A 20,884-nucleotide genomic window follows, 5' to 3' on the forward strand; every position below is an offset into this window, starting at 1 on the left:
GTCATCCTGGGACCATTAGATGAAAGTCAAATGTACTGTGGATGCTACAGTAAGAAGCAGCCTGGTTCCTGAACATCATTCATGTACTGTACGAACCTGGACAATATATTCCCAGGCTTCTTGTTGCATGAGGCAAATTAGTCACTTATAGGCTTAAGTCAGTTTGGTAAGACTTTCTGGAATCTTAACAGAATACAGTTTGCTTTAGCAATGCATTAGCTCAACTATTCCTAAGGTATGGTCAAGGAACATAAAGATCCTTGAGGGGTTAAATACTAAATCCCTTCTTTTAGAAAAATGACAAGCATAGTTAAAGGGCTGTGAGAACTGTGATAAAGGGAATTAAAAAACACTTTCACCAAATTTATCCCCAAACGTACCAAAAAAACCACCAGCTCCCCACTTATTCTGCTAACATTTTTAGGGTGTGAATATACATTGAAAATTGCTACCTTAAACAAAACAAACAACTCTTAATAAAATGACTTTTAAAACAACACGAAATGGGGGACAGGGTGCTTTTATGATGCCTTGCATTGCCCTAGTCCACCACCTGTCTTCATCAGGTAAAAGCTGTGCTTTCCCCGAGGAAAGAAAGACTTTCTCAGCCAGCTGTTCACAGGGCTCCCTTTGCCCTATTCCTTTATACCCTTCCCCAATCTCTTAAAATTGATTTTTAAAAGTACATTATGGGATATTCTGGAAAAAAAAAAAAAGAACTGAAATACTGATTTGTATCAACACTCCCTGATCCCCAAGTCAATTCTTAAAAACTGGAAGTTGTACATTTGGGGAGAAATATATACAAATTAAAGGATAAATAAAAAGAGGCAATGCTAGCAAAAACTTTAACTGGCCAAGCCATTTGTCATCTTCCTTGTGATTGGGATCCCCAGGTGGCTCAGTGGTAAACATGCCATCTGCCAGTGCAGGAGATGTTTCCAACCCCTAGGTCAGGAATATCCCCTGGAGGAGGAAATGGCAACCCATTCCAGTATTTCTGCCTGGGAAATCCCAAGGACAGAGAAGCCTGGCAGGCTACAGTCCATGGGGTCGGAAGAGCCGGACAGGACTTAGCAACCAAGCACTCATGCAGTGACTGTGTGGCCAACTAGACAAATCCATCCTGAAACAGCAGTTTCTTTAGGTCCCAGTCCAATTATTCTCTGAAGTGTTTTACTTTTAGAATTATAGAGCTGAACTGTGTGTGTGTGCTGTCTGTGTATGGTGGGTATATGACTGGTGGTGTAAAAAATCACTCACCCGCTCTGTCAGTGAGGGCACACAGGTCCCAGCAGCCAGTGGCCCACGCTGTCTACCCAGGCCTCCACACCCAGCCAGTGCCCTTCCCCTCTCCACAGTGTCACTTTTAGCTCCAGTCAGAAGTTTATTAGCAAATGGAACTTTTATTATTACTGTTTTTAAAATGAGTGATGAGGTTTTCTGTATATATCTGTTATTAGTTTAAGAAAGCTCCCATCTCTCTCTGTTTGAAGACTTAAAAAAATCATGAATTGTGGTTGGGGGAAGGAGAGGAAAAAATTGGGAGGTTGGGACTGACATATACATGCTACTCTATATAAAACAGATAACTAATAAGAACCTACTGTATAGCACAGGGAACTCTACTAAAAACTCTGTAATGACCTATATGGGAAAAGAATCTAAAGAAGAGAGGACATACACATGTAACTGACTCACTTTGCCATATGGCAGAAACTAACATCACACTGTAAATCAACTACACTCCAATAAAAATTTAAAAATTACAAAAAGTATGTTAAGTCAATATCCCTACCATAAAAAATCATGACTGGATGATGAATTTTATAAAAATTCTATGAAAAAGAACATTCGATTTTTCTTCTTTAACCTGTTAACATGGAGAAATACTACTGGTAGGTTTTCTACTTTTACACCAACTTCAAATTCCTGCTATAAAGCCACCTTGGCTACAATACAGTATTCCTTTTATATATTGCTGGATTTGATGTGTTAATATTTTGTTTTGGATTTATATATCCATGTGAGTAAAAGAGATTGCACTGTAATTTTCTTATTATAGTCTTTACAAGATTTTCATGTCCAAGTTATGCTACTCTGTTAAAATGAGTATAGCAACTGTCTTTATTGAAGTAAACTGGTATGCAGTAAACTGTACACATTTAAAATGTACAACCTGATAAGTTCTGACATATGTACATATAATTGCGAAACCATCATCCCAATCAAGATAATAAATATATCCATCACCCGTAAAAGTTCAGTCAGAACTTTCTATAAAAATCAAACTAGGAAAATATGAATACTCAGACTTTCCTTATGACAAAAAGCAAATTTTTTTTTAATATCCACTGAGTAATCAAGAACTGCATAATACCAAATGTTTTAGAAATGGCAGCATTTAGAAAAGTAAATTTTGTAAACTTTGGTAAAATGTTCAAATTCTCTTCTTGCTAGGATAACATGAGTTCTCTGACACCTCAATAATCCATAAGCACATTTGTTCTAAAGTCATTTCAGGCCTGAGGAACACTTTAGTCACTGACTGACGCTCTGGCCACATGATCTCCTCCTCATACCCTGCCACAGGCTCTTTTATCTTAATAGGAAAAAAGAAAAAATCAACCGTCCATTCCAAAATATATCTGTCTGGAGGCTAGATCTGGACCAGAGGATAAAAACTTGCAACCATAGAGTGATTGCCTCTATTTTTCTCTTCAGAACTCAGAAGCCCATATGTAGCAATTTTAAATAAAGTGAAATCTTCTTACAAAAAAAGATGTCCCCAATTCAAAACCAAAGGACACAATCATTGACCTGCAGACTGTTTTCGTTTTTACTATGACACAGAAATGTATTAATAGGAATACCCTGGGTTGGTCCTTAATTTCAGCTGAGAAGATTTCTCAAAGCAATGAGTTCAGACTCACTTCCAGGTAACTAGAAAGCACTTCACTTTTTAGTTCTATCTTGAAATAGACAAACCTCCCCATGGAAATTCCTGAATGTGTTAGCCCCCTAGGATCCTAAAAATATGCAAAATTTTTTAAAGTTATTTTGTTTGATGTGGACCATTTTAAAAGTCTTAACTGAATTTATTACAATATAGCTTGTGTTTTATGTTTTGGTTTTTTGGCCACGAAGCATGTGGGATCTTAGCTCCCTGACCAGAGATCAAGCCAGCACTCTCTGCACTGGAAGGCAAGGTCTTAACCTCTGGACCTCCAGGGAAGTCCCATGATTCATAAATATTAAAAAAAGGAAAAAGGAGAATTTTCTCTCCTCCTAAACTTGTGTTTAGGAAAGGGGGAACAGGGAAAGAGAAGGGCAACACGAACAGGATGAAACGCCAGTCGTTGCCATTAGGACTGGGAATTATCTATTGGGAGCAACAAAGAACAGTGAACCATGGCTCAGCGGACACTGTCCCAGCAGCAGTTCCTTGACTCTTATTTACATCAGGCCTAAGGACATATGAAACAGCCGCATTTACCTAAGTGTCATCAGAATTACCAATAAGCTGATTTGACAATAACTGAACTATCTGATCTAAACCATCTCACATGTTTTGGTGCCAGCCTGCACTTAAAAGATATTTAATTAGCTTTTAAACAATGGTGACATCTGTGAGAACTCAATGAGCCATTTCAAGTTTCCCCAGGTCATCTGTTCTGCTTTATCCTATATATGCAGGACGGGATGCTGCATACAGCAGGTGTTAAACAGAGGCTTACTGAAGGAAAAAACAATTCCTGCCCACATCACCAAGTCAGCAGGGCCCAAACACAAGATAGCCGTGTGCACTGGAATTCTCCCACATACCTGTAACAGCTCATCACGGGAGATCTTGTCATCTTTATCCAAGTCATACAGTCGAAAAGCAACTGGTAGGAAAAAACAAGAATTTAGTGGAAATTCAATAATGTTTTGTCCCTTCTCAAAGAAACAAGTATATAAAGGACACCAGGTAGAAAACTGACAATGAATTAATAGTTTTTCCAAGAGCAACTGCCCTTATTTGTAGAGATTTAAAGACACTTGTAACTGATTTTAAGACACTTTAAGGAATTGGGATGCATCTCATAAATGATGGCATCTTAGCATGGATGAAACACAGCCTTTCATTGGAAAAATTAAAAAAATAAATCGAATGTCCTTTTTCTTAACTTAGAATATTAACCCTCCCTCCCCCCCACAAAAAACCCAAATCCCATCAGAGATTCTGTCAGTTAGGCCGTCTCTACACAGACCATCAAGTCTTCTCCACCGCCAGGGAGAGTCAACAACAGGAGCCATACAGGCACCAGACAGCAGACTACAGGACGTATTACTGTGGAAAAATGACCACTTCGGCAAATTCGTGTCAAATTTCAAATAACTGTCAGCTACAAATTGGCACTTGCCATCTACCTCTACAAGACTGAATCATGTGCTTCTGCAGCCGCTGATTTTTAACATCCTGTAAAAGGAGTTCAGGGTGGAGAGCAGAAATGAGGTACTCTGTGTTCTGGGAAAAACTGGCAGGACAGGTCTTCAGATAGTTATGTATTTTCAAGAGCTGATTTTATGAGACCAATTCTTGCATCTTCTCATATCTAGAAAAGCACTGAAATCCTTCATGGTGATGTCTGCTCCTCATGATGAGCATTAACCTTCACAAGACTAGCAGAAACTTTCTACAAAATATATGCGCCTGATTGCAAGTACTCCCCCTTCACCCAAATCACATATACTGGCTTTCCCTGCTGCCTCTTTGGAGCAGTTTCTCAGAGCTATCTGAAATGCTGTGTCCCAGGCTATAGTCTTCATTTTGCCTCAAGTAAGACTTGACATAATCCTCTTCCACTTGGGAGTCTTGAAGGTAAAGGAACTTGTCTTCAACAGAAAGACCAAGCATTTGGTGGTCTCCTGGCCTCTTCATGCTTCTTCCTCTTTAACAATAGATAGGTAAATCCATGGCTGATTCTTGTCAATGCATGGCAAAAACCACAATACTGTAAAGTAATTAGCCTCCAACTAATAAAAATAAATGGAAAAAAAAACAAAACAAAAACGATAGATCTTTCAGAAACTAGGATATTTGAGAGAGAGAATTCAGAAGAGCAGAAATCACTCAGACAGTGTCATGTTCCTAAAGGGCCACCAAGTGAATAGTGTGGTAACACTGGATGATTTTATAGGCACTGTGAGACATCACACTGAGGACGTGACTACCATATAATAGCTGAATGTTGTACTTTCGAGGCTTTGAATCACCTCAAGTATGCCGCTAAGATTTTTTGTTTTCAGCAGTGAAAACCAAAAGGTACTGAAGGTACTGAAATTACTGAAAATACCAAAAGGCCCATATCCATTGCTTTATAGTTATCAAGATACACAGATTTAGATCTGGTTCCTTGAAATTCACAATCCAGTAGAGAACACCACACACTATGCACTTTAATACATTCAAAATGCTATCATACATATGAAATACCAGGGAACACAGCATACTGCAGATGTGTCTTTCTGGTTCAAGTAACATTTGAACAAGGTATTGAAAGATAAACAGAAATCTGATAAAGGACGGATTCCAGGCAGAGCTAACACTGAGAGCAAAGGCATGAAAACATGGATGAATATCTACAAGTTTAAACTTCACCCCTTGCCTCCCCCAAAAGGAAAAAAAAAAAAAAAAAAAAACAGGGAGGAGGGCGGTGAGTCCACTAAAAGTCCAAGTAAAAATTTTAGAAAAATCCAATTTACTTTTTGTACGGTACATATTAAAATTCTCAAAGGGGGAGTAAATAGGAGAGATTTTCCCTGATGTTTGTCAGTTTTCTTTAATTTGGTTAGTTGAGTAACTATGTTTACCAAATTTGAGATTTATATGATTAGGAAGTTTTTGACTCCCAGGGAAGGGACAGGATCATAAGTGTTCCAAAATGAATGTGTGTTTAATACAGTATTACCAACTTGAAAAAGAACAAATGTAATGTACATGAATAACTGTATCACTTTGCTATACACCTGAAACTAACACAACATTGTAAATCAACTATAGTTCAATATAGAATACATATTTAAACACATACACATACCCTCTCTCTTCTGCATATGCTGTTATCATTCTAAAATACCATAAAATGTGTTATTTACTAAGGAATGTTTAGGGTGATTTAGGGATAGAAATCTGCTTGCTATATAACCCATAAATATGCTTCTGAATTTCTTAATTGGATACTGGAATAAACACATTTCTTTCTGACAGATTATTTAGAGAAACCTGAAAAGCTAATTTTTGAAACCTAGCTGCCATGGACTGAATGGTCCAAATTCTTGTGTTGGAACCATAAACTCCAATGTGATGTTATTAGAAGGTAGATCCTTTGGGAAGTAATTAGGGTTAGATTAGCTCATGAGGCTGGGGCCCTCATGAGGATATTAATGCCCTTATAAAAAGAGGAGACAGGAGATCTCTTAATCCCTCTCTCTTTCTGTCTCCACCTCCCTCCCCATGTGAGAAGACAGCAAGAAGACTGTGAACCAGAAGAGGGGCCCCCACCAAGAACACGACCATGTTGGCAACCTAATCTGAGTCCAGTCTTCAGAACCGGGACAAACGTCTGCTTAGGTCACCTAGTCTATGACATTCTGTTAAAGCAGCTTGAACAGACTAGACAGCCCCAGAGGGGTAACTAGAGAGATCACGCGACAGAATCTCTTAGAAAAAACTGCAGTTAACAGTACTTTCTTAACTGATTTGGATTTCCGTCAATCAGCTCTGGTCCTGAACCAGTAGAACCAGCATTTTCCCCGAGATAACTCATGGTCAAATGCCAAATGACTGGGCCGTTTTGTTAGCTTCCCTCTTTCCTCTCTTCCTGTCCCTTTCCCCCATTCTTGGTCTGTGACTTGGGACTCTCCTGTCTCCAGAAGTGTAGTTTCTCACCTCAAGCCTCAGGGCTTTACATGCCATCTAGTGCTGATGGCTCCCGAATGGGCATCTCCAGCTTGGATCCCTCCTCTGAGCTCCTGATGTTGACATCAGAGCAATACACACAGTGGTTAAGACTCTGGTTCTGCTGAGTCCTGCCTCTGACAGCCTACTTACTATGTCTAAGCGAATAAGTCACTTAACCTCTCTGTGCCCCAGCTGTCCAAGATGTGCAAGGTGGGAGTAACAGAATCCACCTCAGAGGGTTGAAGACTGAATACATTAGTACATGGACGGCATCTTAAACAGTGTCTGGCACACAGGAAGAGCGTGATCAGTGCCATGTGCCTGCGTCACCTCTCTGCTTTCCTCTTCTCTCCTCTGCCCTGCTCTCACTCTTTCCTTGATCATGCTTCTTTGTTCTCTGAACATCAAGCACTCATTTCTACCCAAGGACCTTTATACCTTATACCTCTATACCCTCTGCCTAGACCACACTTCTCCTATTCTTGGCATGGTTGGCTCATTCTTAGCTAAAGCTTCAACTCCTCACAAAGGTTTCCCCAGCCCCTCATTTAAAGCAGTGACACCCCCATTCATTTCTCTTCTCACCGTATTCATTTTCTTCACAGAAGTTGCCATGATCACAAATTCTGTTTATTCATTTGTCTTTTTCCAAATAGTCTGTCTCCCTTATTGGATCATAAGCTCTATGAAAGTAAAGACCTTTTCTGATTTATGCATCATTGTATCCTGGGCCTAAAATAGTGTCTGGCATTCAATTTGGTTTTAATGATGAAAGAAAATGAAAGCTCTCAGTCAAACCTTTACCTTTTAATCACTGTTACTTTATTTTTAAAAAAAAAGTAGTAAAATAAACTTGACCCTTTTAAAGTGTACAATTGAGTACTTTCACGCTGTTGTGTAAACATCACCACCATCTATCTCCAGAACTTTTTCATCATCCCCAATTCAAATTCTGACCCATTAAACAATAACTCCCCATTTCCCACTGCCTCTAGGCCCTGGCAACTTTCTATGAATTTGACTGCTCTAGGAACCTCACACAGGAGAAATCAAATAATATTCATCCTTTTGTGTCAGTCTTATTGTTATTTAGTATCAAGTAAATTTATCCATGTTGTAGCATGTGACAGAATTTCCTTTTTTAAGGCCATTTAATATTTCATTGAATGTACATACCACATTTTGTGTACCCATTCATTTTTGATGGACATCTGGATTGCTCTGACCTTTTGGCCATTGTGAATAATGCTGCTCAGTTTCTTCTTGGCTACTCTCCCACACTCCACTTCACCAATACTCTTCATCATCCAAATAAAATGTCTTCATGCAGACTCATTTCCCACATTACTCATTATGTGTTATAAAAAACAAATTACTTCAGAGGACAAATAGAATACCAAAATGGAAGCTTATCGACCACTCCCTTGCTTACCATGCTCTGGAGCATTCTAAGATGGGTTGTACCTTCCACGTAAGACATTATAACCTCAATGACCTGAAGCGACTAATAAGGAACCATTCCTGGAGACAGACAGAATAGCAGTACTATGTGTGCTTGGGCCTGTGCCTACATAGGTATAGCTCAGCCTTGTTAATTGTCCTTGACATTCTTTCACTGTGGCATGAAAAACAGATAGGACAAAGCATGCTCTCAGAGTTCCTGAAGAGACTATTCTCTGAGGAAGATGGACTATAAACAAATTTGCCTTAGTAGCAAATGTGTTGCTAGGTATATGATGTTCAGCTGTTCTCTTCAGTCTACAAGAAGCACCTTCTTGCTGCTTCCACAGCTCTGTGGTAAATTCAGAAAAACCAATATATAGACAGAGAAGCAGACATCAAGGACTCCTTCTGTAGCTTTGGTTTCACTGGTCTCCTTACATGAATGTGATCCTAACATACAGGAGGCAACCGAATTCTAATTCATATTCAGCTTTCTGTAAAAGCTGATCTGAAAGCCAAGACTAAAGTAATGGTTAAAACCTATGCATAACTTGCACTTGTTATTCTGTCTCACCCTAAACTCTGCCATTTCTGTGGCACTCTGGACTTCTCCCTTCCTAACAGCAGCTCATCCATGGCGTAGGGGGCATCCTGTATGTCTGTCTCCCCACTGTCAGATATGAACAGGGAAGCACATGGCCTAAATGCCACTAAAGCCATCATGTGACCATGAGGAGCCACACCTTTGGATGAAGCAGACCCTAAGGATGGCAGAGCAGAGCAGTAGGAAAAACTTGGGTCCTTGACAACACAATCAACCCTGACTCGTGCCGCACTTGACTTGTCAAGTGAGATAATATAGCTCCTTACTGTTGAAGTCAGCTGACTCAGCTGAAGGTATCCTAGCTGATACACTAAGTAACTACCATACCCACTAATGCTACTTGGAATATTTTCTTTAGAGTCAATGTGAATTAATGAATTTGCTTATCCATTCATTCACTGATGAATACAGGTTGCTTTCTCATCTTAGCTCTTATGAGTAACGCCACCACAAATGTAGACGTACTGATATCTCTCTGAGCCTCTGCATATACCCTTCACCCCAGGCTGTCTGCAGGTAACATCCTGCATAACTGTAACATACCATCAAAACCAGGACACCGACAGTGGTACAACCCACAGTTTATCCAGGCTTCACCATGTGTACATGTGCACGTGTGTGTGGTTCTGTGCAATTCTATCACCTATGTAGTTTCATGTAACCACCACCACAATCAAGATATACAGTTGCTCTACAGCCAAAGGGCTCCAAATCACATCCTGTTATGTAGCACAGAATAAAGAAGTATCACTGCATCACAAAGTTGTTTTAACATTTTGTTAATTGTATTTTAATATAATTGGTTTTCTTTATAATTGTATGTGTTTCACTTTATTCTTTCACAAACATTCTGAGGTGAGACTGATAGTATTCACCAGACTGCTAATGGAATTCTTGACTGGAAAAAAGTAGAGCCCATGCTGTAATGGGAATTCAGGTAACAGGTCTGTATTACATCTGATACTTTAGAGCCTCCTCTAATCCTGGATTAGAAAAGCAAGCATAGTTTTGTAGAGCACAGCGTGTCTCTTAACTGTTCTCTCCTTAACCAACTCACTGATCCACAGACACTCCCCTCCCCTCTGCAATCGCTCCGGCTGACGGCACACAGCAGGCTTTCCGCCAACGGGCGACTCCGGAGTATCTACTCCACCTGCTGAGTTGGATGCTTACCAAGAGTCAGGTTGTCAACTATCCTAGAATTGTGCTATCTGTGGTTTTCATAAAACTGTATAACTTAATAGGAAATGAAACATATGTGAAAAGAAAGTTATTTTTAAAATGAAAATTAGTTTGACAGCTTTTGAAAGACTCAAAATCAAGTCACTGAAGAGAGGGAAAACAAAACAAAACAAAACAAAACTGTTGTGAAAGTGTGGCAGGACAAATGTAAAAGATGAAGGAAGAAACGTAAACACTTGGAAAATTCTATTCTCAGAATGCTTTCTGAGTACCTTTAAGATCTCTTTCCACTGAAAAGAAACTGCAACCAGAAATCTTAGATTATACATTACAGATAGGTTCTATGCAAAAATGTCACACAACTCCCATCAACAGAACTTTATTAAAACAAAACAATATATAGTTAAGACTGATTTGCATTGTTGTATGGCAGAAACCAATAAAACACTGTAAACCAATTATCCTCCAATTAAAAACTAAATAAATAAAAAGAAAGAAATAATTCTAAAAAAACAAACCCAAACAACTCTTGGTCCTACATCCAAAGGTTGGCCAATGAATGTGCTTTTAAATATTTTAAGGTAAATTAAAATGTTAAGCCATGTATCCTTTTCTATGCATGCTAAAGTCAACTTTTTCAATTGTTGATCAACTCCTGGTCTGACAATATTGAATAAAAAATAATCTCCTATACTAATGCCAGCATCAGGCAAACTTGTACTAAATATACACTAAACCTCATAAAATATTAAGACACAAGGCTTTGTTTCAAACAGTACTTAGTCTTGAAAGAAGAAAGTGAAATTCACTAATAAACATAGAGTATCCAATAAATTTGAGAATAATTCATCAGAATTCTGTTTTCTTCTATATTCAATTTTGTTTGTATTTGAGTTTTTTGCTGTTCACTAAGGTATATGATTTTGTAGTGAAGAAGAGCAGTGTTTTATTACTTGGGTTCAAAAACCTTTCTTGTCTTATACAACAATATTTATTTCAGTACTTCTCAAACTCTACCTGAAATAGAGGAGTGAACTCATACTCCTATAGCAAGGGAGATCTGGGGATATGGGCCAAAGGCTACAAATTAAAACTTACCATCTTTCAAATGTATGCAAATTTAGCATTATATCCTTTAGTTTTTCCATATTTGTTTCAATGTTATAAAGTCTTTTAATTTTTCTTTAAATCATCTAGTAAAAATTTGGTGGGCTCCCCAGTAAGAGAAGCTCGGGCAAGATCAATTCAATACAATTTCAACTTCAACTTGTGTTAAATGAAAAGAGAAATCAATTTTAATTTCTTGGAGAAGTATTATAAGGGATTAGGCAATATCCTACACGAACCAATAAAGGACAGAGGGAAATTTAAGAAGTATGCAAAGAAAGGAGGCAAGAGGCATGGGGAGAAAAATGAAATCTTTCACTAACCTGGCTGTCCACCCCTCTTAAGTGCCATCCCAGCATCTGTCAAATTTTAAGGTGGGCTGGATCTTTTTCACTACTGTCACTCTAGCACTTGATGAAGATCTGTCATCAAATCTTTACAACCTTCCTGTGTGAAACCTCTTAATATCCCATTCTACAGAAAAGGAAACTGCAGTCCAAAGATTTGAAGTAACCTGCCCAAAGTCACAGGGCCAAAAAGTGGCAGTGCTGGGATTCAAATCCAGCCGGTTTAGCTCCAGGGTCTGAGCTCTTAACCACTGTGTTCGAATAAATGATTGTTCAGTAAATGAATGAATAAATAAATGATTTCTAAGAAATATTTGTAAGAAAGCAAATATTTCAAGCCAGAAGACTATCTCCTTACAGTGCAGTTTGTTGCTTCGGCTGTTGAGTGGTTCTGGTCCATTCACATCTTTGCTCTTTTCATTATCCTCAATGGGTCGGAAATGAGCCAAGGTTCTCATGAATCCACGGAAGTTCACCTGGTCCTCTCTAATCAAGAAAGATAACAAAAAGAACATGTGAATCAAGGTGATTATTTCTTATGAATTTAATATATTAACAGTTATAGCTAGAATGGCCTGAAGGTCCATTTAATGGTCTCTTTCCATATGCATGGTACTTTAGAGTTCATAAAATATTTTCAGCTGGTCTTGCCACAACCCTTTGAGGTAGGTATTATTATTCTTACTTTATAAATGATTAACCAGACTTAGAAAGGTAACAGGACTTACCAGAGTCAGTTACCTATTAAATTTCCTTACATTTCTTTTCCCAAAGAGGACTGTAAGTAGCAGTTAGGCTGTGCTACCAGACAAGCCAACACTTGAACTCACTGCTTCAGGCTCTGAAGTGAACAGCAAGTTAGCCATTTCAACTCAGTGTCTCCCTATCCACCTCGCATATCTCCCCTGTAGTCACATATACCTAGTGATATTTTAAGGTTAAGGCATATTATGCAACAACTGCTTTTGAAATAAAGTTTATAATACATTTTGAAAATTTGATAAAAAGTAGAAAAATACCACTTCTAGTTCTACCAATCAGTTAGAATCATTGTTAATGTATCTTCCAGTAATTTTTCTGTGCTTTTTGGAGAATTGTGAACATACTGCATATCTAATTTTGTAGCTTGCTTTTTTAAAACTTCTAGGCATGTCTCTAATCAATATAAACACTCCAAAACATTTTAACCATCTGCATAATCGTGTGGCTGTATCATGATTTTATTATTCTCTCACAGGTGGATAGATATTTTCCTCATAATGCTTTGAAAGACCTCTTTATGTATAAAGCTTTTTGGGTACTGAAGATTAGAGAAAATCTTTTTATTGGGCCACAGTTAATCAGTAAACCTTATAAGAAATAATTCTAAAACTTGAATGAATAAAGAATGCTTTTTAATATTGAAAAAGAACATCCCATGTGAATAGTTATTTATCTAAGGCAGTCATGGAAAGAACAGGTTGTCTGGTTCCCGCGGCTACCTAAAAATAAATCCTAGTCTTTGTTTGTCCCCATTGAATAGATGTGGTATATCGGGTCTCAAGTGCGAGCAAACATACAGATCAGAGACCTTCTAAAGGTAGAGTTCAAAGGCGACGTCATGAACCCTTTGTACTCCAAAGAATGACCTTCCATTACCTATAAAAAACGTGAGTAAGAGTTGAGGAATCATGGAATGTGTAATAAGATCAGAGTCATATGCCAGAACAAATAGGTAAACATATATCACTGACATAATGTCTCTGAGTAAAAGGAAACTAAATACCAATGTCCTACTTTCAAATCTCATTCTATTAAAAAAAAAAACAAAAAAGTGAGAGACTTCCCTGGTGATCCAGTGCTTAAGAAGCCACCTGCCAATGAAGGGGACACAGGTTCAATCCCAGGAGGATGCCACATGCTGCAGGGCAACGTAGCCCACACTTGAGAGCCCATGCTCTGCAATTACTGAGCTCTAGTGCTACAACTACTGAGGTTCTTAAGCCCTAGAGCCCACGCTCCACAACAAAAGAAATCAACACAATGAGAAGCCCGTGCACCACAACTACAGAGTAGCCCCCATTTGCCACAACTAGAGAAAGACCAAGTGCAGCCAAAGACTCACTGCAGCGAAAAATAAATAAAATTTAAACAAACAAACAAACCAAATTGAACCTGCATACGACCTAGAAGTCAAATATCTATCTGTGACAGAGCAAGACGCAGAGGGGGGCTTGCCGAGCAGTGTAGCTCAGCGCCACCCTCAGCCTCCTCATACACACCTCAGTACGTCAGCACTCATTGTGTCCTTAACAAGAGATCAATTAATAAGATGACAGGCACCACTACAGTCACCACAAAGGTGGTCTGGCCTTTATAAAACAGCTTTCCACAGCTGCTTTTTCAAATGATCAATGTGACTAGAGAACACTAAAAAAAAAAAAAAAAAAAGTTGGCAAAATGACTCTACAGGGTTTACTTTTCACTGCAAAAGGTTTGGAAACAAAACAGAAGTGAAAGTCATCCCTGGACACAGTTCAATCCTCTGCAAGGGCTAAAAAAAAGAAGTTTAAAAAGACAAGAATTCAGCACTAAAACCACAACTGAAACAAACAGGGCATTTCAGGGAGACAAAAAAATCAGAAAATGAGGAAGAATAGATGATTACTCATGGTCAACATGAACCTGAAAAGGGCAGGTCTCAGTCTCCTCGAGTCTTCACAGGAACTGGCTGCCAATCTTCTCCCGCACTCAAGTTTACTCAGGGACCAACTTCTCAACTTGCAAACTCCTCTGCTCTCAATTCAGAGTTCTACAATTTCCTCTCCACTTATTTTATTGAGTGTTTTCACTGACACTTCAGTCTCATTAAGAACTGGCAACCAAGTAACATTTTAAAGTCCTCTGGGTCTTTAAACAAGTCACAAGGAACCAGGAAGAGATTGTTAAAGAGATTGCTACTTAAAACAAGAATATGTGATAAGCTTTATTCAGGAAAAGGTACCTAATCGATTCAGTAAATATTGATTCAGTAAATATTGAAGGCAGTATATTAGGTTTAGTGAAGCACATCAAATGCCTAGTTTTAATTACACAAACCTAAATCTGAGAAAGTATGTGTGTGGTAGGGCAACTATATCCTTAGCCAATGTCAGAAAAGAAAAGTAACATTCTGGATTAAAGGAAGCTAAGAATATATGACAACAACTGAACCACACTGGATCCTATAGTGGAGGAAGGAGATTGTTGGATAAACTGAGAAAACTGGAATATCAATAATATATTAGAATAAAGTAGATTATAGGGGAAGTGGATGAAGGTGGTCAAAAGGTATCAAATTCTAAGATAAATATATTCTGGGGGTGAAATATACACCCTAGTGATTATAGATAACAACATTGAATTGTATCTTTGAAAGCTGCTAAGAGAGATCTTAAAAGTTTTTATCACAAGAAAAAATAACTATATGCGATGATGAATGTGTTCATTAATATTACTATGGTTATCATTTTTCAATATATACATATATAAAATCACTATGTTATACTCCTTAAATTGATACAATGTTACATGTCAGTCACATTTCAATAAAGCTGGAAAAATATTCTTTTAGTACTTGATAGGTATGGTTAAGTACAAAATACACAATAGTTGCCAGACTTCTTATGAAAAAGAATATATACTACAATAATTTTAAAATACTGATTTACACATTTTGGATATATCAGGGTTAAATAATATATATTGCCAAAGTTAATTTAGCTTGTTTATCCAAAATTAATTTAATTTGTTTATTTTTATTTTTAAAAATGTGACTACTAGAAAATTTGTAGTAACCCTGTATGTGGCTTGAACGATGTTTTTATTGGCTAGGACTGAGACAGAGAGCACTCACAAATGAGGCAAAATATGAACAATACAACAACAGATGCATCTGGCTAAACACATACAAGTGTCTGTCATACTATTTGCAAATTCTGCAACTTTTCTATAAATTTGAAATTATCTCTATAGTTTTTAAAATGTTTCATTTTACATCAAAGATAGACAGAGATTAAAGACAGAACTGTGAAAATGGGCTAACTAACATACCTATTTGAAGTTTGAAACAGAGAGAGGGTAGAGATACTGTAGATATGATTGAGTTAGGAACGTCCAATAGGAGGAAGATCATGGTCTGAGATGACCCATCCAATATCAGTACTCCAGATTAGCCTCCAAAAGGAAGTCCAACAACTGCAGGGACTCACCCCTCTGGAAAGAAGGCGTTGATGATCCGGTCCCCCAATGGGTTGATGGCAAGTTCTGGAATCCGCTGAAAGTCTTCCCGGCTGCCAAGAGAATCACCTTGGGTTAGAGACCATTGGCCCTTGCATGAACTCCTTCGGTCATGCAAGAGTACAACTGAGCAAGAATATTACCTCCTGGAATTTACTTCTGTGGCAAATTATACCAAATAACTGCAAAGAATAGCACTTTAATAGCTGCCAAGTGTTTCTTGCACCAGCTCAGGAGTGGAAGAAGCCAGATTTGACTATGTCACATTCCAATGAATTCAGCACACAGGTTACGTCAGTAAATCAACCAACAAGCAAATACTAAGCTGTCCTTGTAAATGATTCTTTGAACATGACTATTTTGCACTTAGTTATTAAGTTTGTAGAATGAACAGCAACTGCAAAGTATCAAACACCAAAGAGCTTGAACATGGGAGGAAAAATTCAGAGGGGCCTCTGTACCCTTGGTAAGAAGATATACAGCACTTAAGAAATCAAGAAATTCTTAGATGATATTTACATCTCAGTAGAGAACAAACTGTGATAACTGATTCCATGCTTCTGTGCTCTGATTGTACTTTTCTCCAGTGCCTTCTACAGGCTAGAGCTAGAGAAGTATTTAACCCTTGAACATGGCAAGAGCAGTCATCCTGTCACAACCTGAAGTCTGTTAAAGTGAATATTGTTAGTTTCCATTCACCCTATACACATCATGTGCTACTGTTAATATACTTTGTCTCATTTTTTCATGTCACCAGTTTATCTGCACCCTTTCAGAGCTGAGGAGGTTGTGAGTCAGTGACATAAAGTAACCTTTCCAGCGTTACAAAGGTAAAAAGTGGAAGAACTGCAATTTAAAACTAAGTCTGTGACTAAATAATAACTGTAAGTCAAAACAATATATATATATGCTCTTTTTCCTAAAAAACCTACACTTCTTTCCCATATTAAATAAACTTTTTGAAAGAAAGGTACTCTCCCCAAAAATGTTTAGCAACTATTTTCTTAAAAAAACAATTCCTGGGTTGATATCCTATACCAGATCTACAACACAGACAATATATCTATAAAATATCAATGTCATGAAGGACAGAGAAAGGCGGAGGCTTGTTCGAGATCAAAGAGAACTGACTATAAGAGACATACAACTGAACTCAATGCATGATCCTAGACTAGGGGAAAAAAACTGCTGTGAAGGACATTACTGAGTCAATAGATAAATGTGGAATATGGGCCACATAGAATACAGAATTTTATATAATGCATAGAAAGTGCTAAATTTCTTGATTTTGATATGAGAATCTCCTAGTTATAGGGAATACACACTAAAGTATATGGCAAAGTGTTAACAAGTAGTAAATCTGGGTACTGGTTATATAAAGTTCTTTGCATTATTTTTGTAACTTTCCTGTAGGTTTGCAATTATTTCCAGATAAGAAGGGGGTAAAAAGGAATATAAACTCAAAAAGATGATTCCTGCTTTCAAGACGTTTACGAATAGAAGAGATAAAACATTCCTCTACCTTCTCTGTTATAGATGCTAACAAAATGTTCATATTTTACCCAGGGGCCTTCAACTCTCTCTCTGATCCTCTTGTGGTTTAACATTTACAAGGTGCTTAATTAATTAATTAAACAACACCACATCTGGTGGCGACAAAGGTAAGAAATGACCTAGGGGACTAAGCACAAAGCTCTGGTACAATAACTCTGGATTCTAATCTTCCATTATTTAGAGTAATAATTTTTACATCAATAAATGAACTAGAAGAAGACATTCAGAAGATAACTGAGTTGCTTAAAATTATTAAAGAAAATTATGGAGGTCATGATTATATAATTCAACAAACATGTACTAAGCTCTTATTATGTAATATGTTCTGTAACACAAAGTCCACATTACCAACACAATGTAAGCTCCTCTTGTTTGACAGAGGTTAAGAAATAACTACTTCCTTTTAAACGAAGATTAAGGCTAATGTGAATTGCAAGGCCACATACCTCAGTTTAATGTCTAACAAGCTTAAGTAATTTTAGCTGCAAAAAGACACAATTTAAAATATCAGGTCTAGTGTCAAGTGGTGAGTTCACAATCTAGACTAACACTGTCAGTCTCCAGGAGGAATCTAGTCATGGATTTCCAACATCAGTAAGGTTCTAAACACTGTCTTTTGACATTTTTTTAACTCTATTCTTAGAATTTAGATTGTATATGCAATGAGGTCTCTAAGATCAAGGGGAATACAGTTGAAAATATCAATACAAAAATGAAAGAGTATTAAGAAACAGTTTATAAACTATTAGACAATATACAGTTTATTATTATTGACTGTTCTTGATAAAATGATCTTGGTTTTCTGTTTTATAATAGAATTTTTCATATAAAGTGCCAAAGTTCTAAACCTAGTCTTTGCTCCTTATTTTAGTATTCTAGGGCCAGTCAGTTATTTGCAAAGCTGCATCTGACTTTTGGTTGAGAAAGTGATCACACACACACGTTTACCTCCTCTCATTCTCTAAACCCCTCTGAAATGTCAGTAAAAATTTACACATAGGAATACAGCCATGACATAAACAATCAGGGTGGGAGGAGTATGTTAGTAGACAAGGAATTCTGACAAATTCTGGAAGTTAGAAAACAGACACAAATGTAGTGATAAGTCAGTCAGAGTAGAAGGTCATGAAACTGCCTGAGAGTTGAGAGCGATTCTGCCCTGCAGCCTCAGCAAGGCACCACACTCAGAACTGTCAGGCAAGGGAAGTATTAACAGCATTCAGGGAAATTAATTACCGGAACTTTTAAAGAATGGGCCAGCTGCCCAGTGCTGCCAGCACCCATCCCAGGAACATAAAACCATTTGTCCCCAGGATAAAAATGGGGAGCTGCTACAAAAAGAAACTGGAAGAGCCACCTGGGCAGGGTTTCGGCCAAGTATGGGAGGCTGGCTCCCCAGGAACGCAGTCCTTTCACTGGGGGGAGAGAACTGCAAAGCTGTCCCCTGGCTCCCTAACCACATGCCCTAAAGTAAGGTCTACCAACTTACTGGTCCTGCTCAGAGTATAGAAGGATGGATGTCAGTCCTTCCATCCAGGGAAAGACCTGTGAGAAACCAACCACAAACAAGCCTATGCCCATTTTCTACATTAACCTATCCAGGCTTTTTCATAAATAAGAATGGAATATAAAGGCTCACCAGCATTTTGGAAAAATTAGTAACATAAAAGAGTAAGATCAAGATGAAAAGCTTGCATGTATGCTCAGTTGTGTCTGACTCTTTGCAACTCCATGGACTGTAGCCTGCCAGGCTCCTCTGTCTATGAGATTTTCTAGGCAAGAATACTGGAGTGGGTTGCCATTTCCTCCTCCAGGGGATCCTCCCCATCCCAGGACTGAACATGCGTCTCCTGCACTGGCAGGCAGATTCTTTACCACTGAGTACCCAGGAAGCCCCAAGATGAACAGATGTAATGATACTTCAGGGAACAAAACAGAGTTTGAAGTATTCTAATAAGTAACCCAATAGACATTTGATAAGTTTTGGCATCTATAAAACAAATATAAGCCACTGTGACAGAGCAGAGATCAGAGAACAAGAAAGTTTCTTGGAAATTAAAAATGTGATTGTAGACAAGGTCATCAAAAGGTCTATAAAATAAATTTGAGGATATCTTCCAGAAAGCAAAGGAAAAAAATCAGTCAGAAAATATGAGAAAACTGAGTCATGATGGTCCAATAGCCAACCAATAGAAAAGGCATAAAAATCAATAAGAAAGAAGAGGGGGAGGAAATAAACAAATAACAGAAGAAAACTTTCCAGCCAAAGGACATATTTTTAGATTGAGAAAGTTCACCTGATACCGAGCAACGAATAATGAAAAATAACCCACAAAAAGATACAATTTTGTGAAATTTCAGAACATCAGGAAGATATATTTGAAGCTTTCAAGAGAGTAAAAAAAAAAAAAAAAAGATTACCTACTATAATAAAAGAATGAGAATTAGATTGGCATCATGGTTCTCATCTGTAAAACTCCATTATGGAATGACTGAGAGCACTCTGTACAAAGCAAGAGCTTATCCAGGATATTGAAATCATCTGTCCTCTGGATAAAGTCAAACAAGAAAATGAATCTCAAAGGCACTCAGTTTTTAAGCAGATAAATGGCTACCACTTAGGACAACAATCTCTTAAAAATTATAGGTAATCTTTTTAAAAGGGATATACAACAACACAGCCAACTAGTAGTTTCAGTAATAACTTCCTTGCAGAGTTTAACTGGTCTGTACTGCTCCCTAGAGTCAATATAACCTGCATGACTTAATACCTAGGAATATTTTTCATCATGGTATTACATCAGAGAAAGCATCTAACAAAGATCCAATGTTAAACTTGCTTAATACACAGGATATTTTTAAAGTAAACTTTTAATGAGGTATAACATACATACAGGGAAGAGTACAAATCACAAGCATTCAGTATGATGAAGTTTCACCAGTGCAGATTACAACCTGCACCCAAATCAAGGAATCAATCACTATCAGGATATTGTCCTTCCTTCCTTCATGCTCCCTCTGTGTCTATCTGCCCCCCAACCCAAAGGGTAGTCGTTATCCTGACATCTAACCCCATAGATTAGATCAGTACCAAGGATATTTAAACAAAAGATACCTTCTTTGTATTCAGTTAATAACCAGGCTCTCACCTTGACCTGACCTACAAAGGACCATTTCAGGGCATCTTATGGATCCAGTTGCCTTTTCAAAGGTCACCTTCACTTTTTCAAGGATATTTAAACAAAAGAAGCCTTCTTTGTATTCAGATAATGATCATAATGATCAGGCTCTCACCTTGACCTGACCTACAAAGGACCATTTCAGGGCACCTTGTAAGACCCAGTTTTGCCTTTTCAAAGACCAATTTCAATGGCAGAGATAGAAATATTTCACCCAAAATAATGGCATCTAAAGAAAGTAAGATTTGTGAGGTTATAGTATATG

The 20,884-nt window shown here is 37.8% G+C and overlaps 1 protein-coding gene across 1 annotated transcript in view; it reads right to left on the reverse strand.

Annotated features, from left to right (window-relative positions):
- Nucleotides 1–20,884, reverse strand: part of CHP1 (calcineurin like EF-hand protein 1) — a 35,001-nt gene that overhangs the window by 2,503 nt on the left and 11,614 nt on the right. Inside the window, exons 3-5 of the mRNA XM_061157529.1 lie at nucleotides 15,859–15,939; nucleotides 11,988–12,115; nucleotides 3,826–3,887 (exon numbers count right to left, since the gene is read on the reverse strand). Of these exons, the coding sequence (XP_061013512.1) occupies nucleotides 3,826–3,887; nucleotides 11,988–12,115; nucleotides 15,859–15,939 (271 nt within the window). The remainder of the gene's footprint in view (nucleotides 1–3,825; nucleotides 3,888–11,987; nucleotides 12,116–15,858; nucleotides 15,940–20,884) is intronic.

The sequence above is a fragment of the Dama dama genome, chromosome 12 (genome assembly GCF_033118175.1).
Source record: "Dama dama isolate Ldn47 chromosome 12, ASM3311817v1, whole genome shotgun sequence".
NCBI classification, from domain to species: domain Eukaryota; kingdom Metazoa; phylum Chordata; class Mammalia; order Artiodactyla; family Cervidae; genus Dama; species Dama dama.